At 33.4% G+C, this 2,247-nt stretch overlaps 1 protein-coding gene across 1 annotated transcript; it reads left to right on the forward strand.

Moving 5' to 3' along the window:
* Positions 1–426: 426 nt before the first annotated feature.
* Positions 427–1,125, forward strand: LOC114578836 (fructose-bisphosphate aldolase 3, chloroplastic-like; the record flags this gene model as incomplete). The annotated part of the gene is made up of 1 exon (XM_028692342.1): positions 427–1,125. A coding segment is annotated over one exon (433 nt), but the record flags the coding sequence as incomplete, so codon positions are not given.
* Between the last annotated feature and the right edge of the window lie 1,122 nt (positions 1,126–2,247).

Below are 2,247 nucleotides of genomic sequence, written 5' to 3' on the forward strand. Positions count from 1 at the left end.
TATTCCCGATCTCTCTCGTTCTCTTTTGATTTCTTATGCAGAGGTCAACAATTGATGAAGGAATCAACTATGAAAGTTTTATGACTTCAGAAGCAGCAGTTATGGTACATAAGATAGTAAAAAATAATTTTAGATGCTTGGCATGTACAATATAGGATAAATTATACACCAATATGATTGAGACGATAAACTAATGTGAGAGAGGAAAATAGATAGACCAAAGATCACATGACTAACAAGAATGCATTAAAAAATGCGCAAAAAATTGTTAACACCTTATAAAGTACTTGATTGAAATAAACGAAGAGTAATATTTATAAAGCCCCAAAATAGTTGTTATATGACTAATTATAATAATAATGATGATTCTAATTATGATTAATTTGCTACAGGAGATATTAATTCTAATTTATATTAGTTCTCCAGTTTTTGCTTGATAGTACTTTCCCAAAATTCTGAATTATCTGTGCATTTTATTCCATCTTTTGAGCTCACTCTAACATTTCACCGACGCCTTCCACTCTCGCAATGTCCATCTGTTTTTGTTAGATTTTGTGTTAATGGACGGATCTGTTTGCAGTTTTTATCAGGAGGGCAGTCTGAAGTTGAAGCAACTCTGAACCTGAATGCAATGAACCAATCTCCCAACCCCTGGCACGTGTCGTTTTCTTATGCCAGGGCTCTCCAGAATACTGTTCTAAAAACTTGGAAGGGCCAGCCGGAGAATGTGGAAACTGCCCAGAAGGCTCTTTTGATACGAGCAAAAGCAAACTCAATGGCCCAGCTCGGTCGTTATTCTGCTGAGGGTGAAAACGAGGAGGCCAAGAAGGGAATGTTCCAGAAGGGCTACACCTATTAAGGGAAACAACGGTTTTCTTTTGGTATGGTGCACAGCCGTAGAAAAAAACATACTATTTGTGAGTCTTTTCCAAGGATTGCATTGTCACTTTTAAATTATTATTCTTCTGAATCATGTTGTCATTTTGAATAAAGTACTTACTGCTCAGAGAATGCAAGTTGAGTATTTCATTTACCCTCTGTATACTAGGATGTCTTCAAAATGTTTTTGTCACTTTAATCCTTAACTGTTGTTTCTGATGCTCATTATCTTCTTAATTTTCTCCATTTTTCGTAGCTATTGTGATTTGAATATCTGATGGTGTTTATTTCATTTTTGTTGGAAATCTGAATGGTATTTGTTACCTCTACTTAAGAAACGGGATGATTCCTTATCTCATTAGTATTATTAAGAAAGAAAAAATTATGCTGCCTAAAGTGCTGTTGACAAACTTGGGTCGTCCCCGGAGGAACCTAATAGTATTGCTTTAACATAGGTGTAGAGAATGGTCATGCAATAGTAAAAGAAGACAATAGTGAGGTAATGGCATCGAATGACAGTAGAGAGGCCAGTGATTTTCTCTTCTAGAACGGCATTGTGATATGGAATATCCTGTTCTACAACTTCAATGCTATACATTTTTAAGTTTCATTGTTCATCCTTGTTTTTTTTTTTTTTCTCCAGTTACTGCCCTTTTAAAAATTGCAGCATTCTGGTAAGCCTGTCTATACTTGATACTCTGACTTCATCTAATATACTGTTCCAAATTTAAATTTATTGAGAAATTTGATTTTATATGACTCATAATAAGTAATGTCCTAATATTTATTTTATATATTTATTTGAAAAAATCAATCTTATATGCCTCATAATAGATAATTGTTCTAATATTTCTATTATATATTTATGTGCAGAAATGTACCTAAAATATTATTTTGAATGAAATTACTTCTAATGAAGGATAATTTTTTTGAATTTATGAGCTACTTGACAAAATCTAGTTCTCTTAATTTACTGCAATTTGATTTAAACTTAATTCGAATTGGGATTATATGAAGGGAAGAACTTCGAACAAGGTGGGGCAGGGTAGGATTCGAAATGGGATCATTATTATTAGGTGGTCCTGGACCATTTTTTGGGTTATCACATAATCGGGTGCGTATGGTTTTCTATAAGGTCAACAAATTTGAGGAATGTTTGGTTGACAAGTGTGGGCTTCGAAAATTTTTGCCCCTTTACTTTTTTGGGAGAGTTTTAACGAATTAAATTATGGGATAAATTTTAGAAGACATATTGGACTTGAAATAAGACATTATCCATATATTTCACCATCATTTTGGGAGGATTTTATGATTTTAGTTCTAGTTTTTTTATAGGCACAAGCCCCTATAGGTAATTACAATGGTGGG

Source organism: Dendrobium catenatum, unplaced genomic scaffold, assembly GCF_001605985.2.
Source record: "Dendrobium catenatum unplaced genomic scaffold, ASM160598v2 original_scaffold_178600, whole genome shotgun sequence".
NCBI lineage: Eukaryota > Viridiplantae > Streptophyta > Magnoliopsida > Asparagales > Orchidaceae > Dendrobium > Dendrobium catenatum.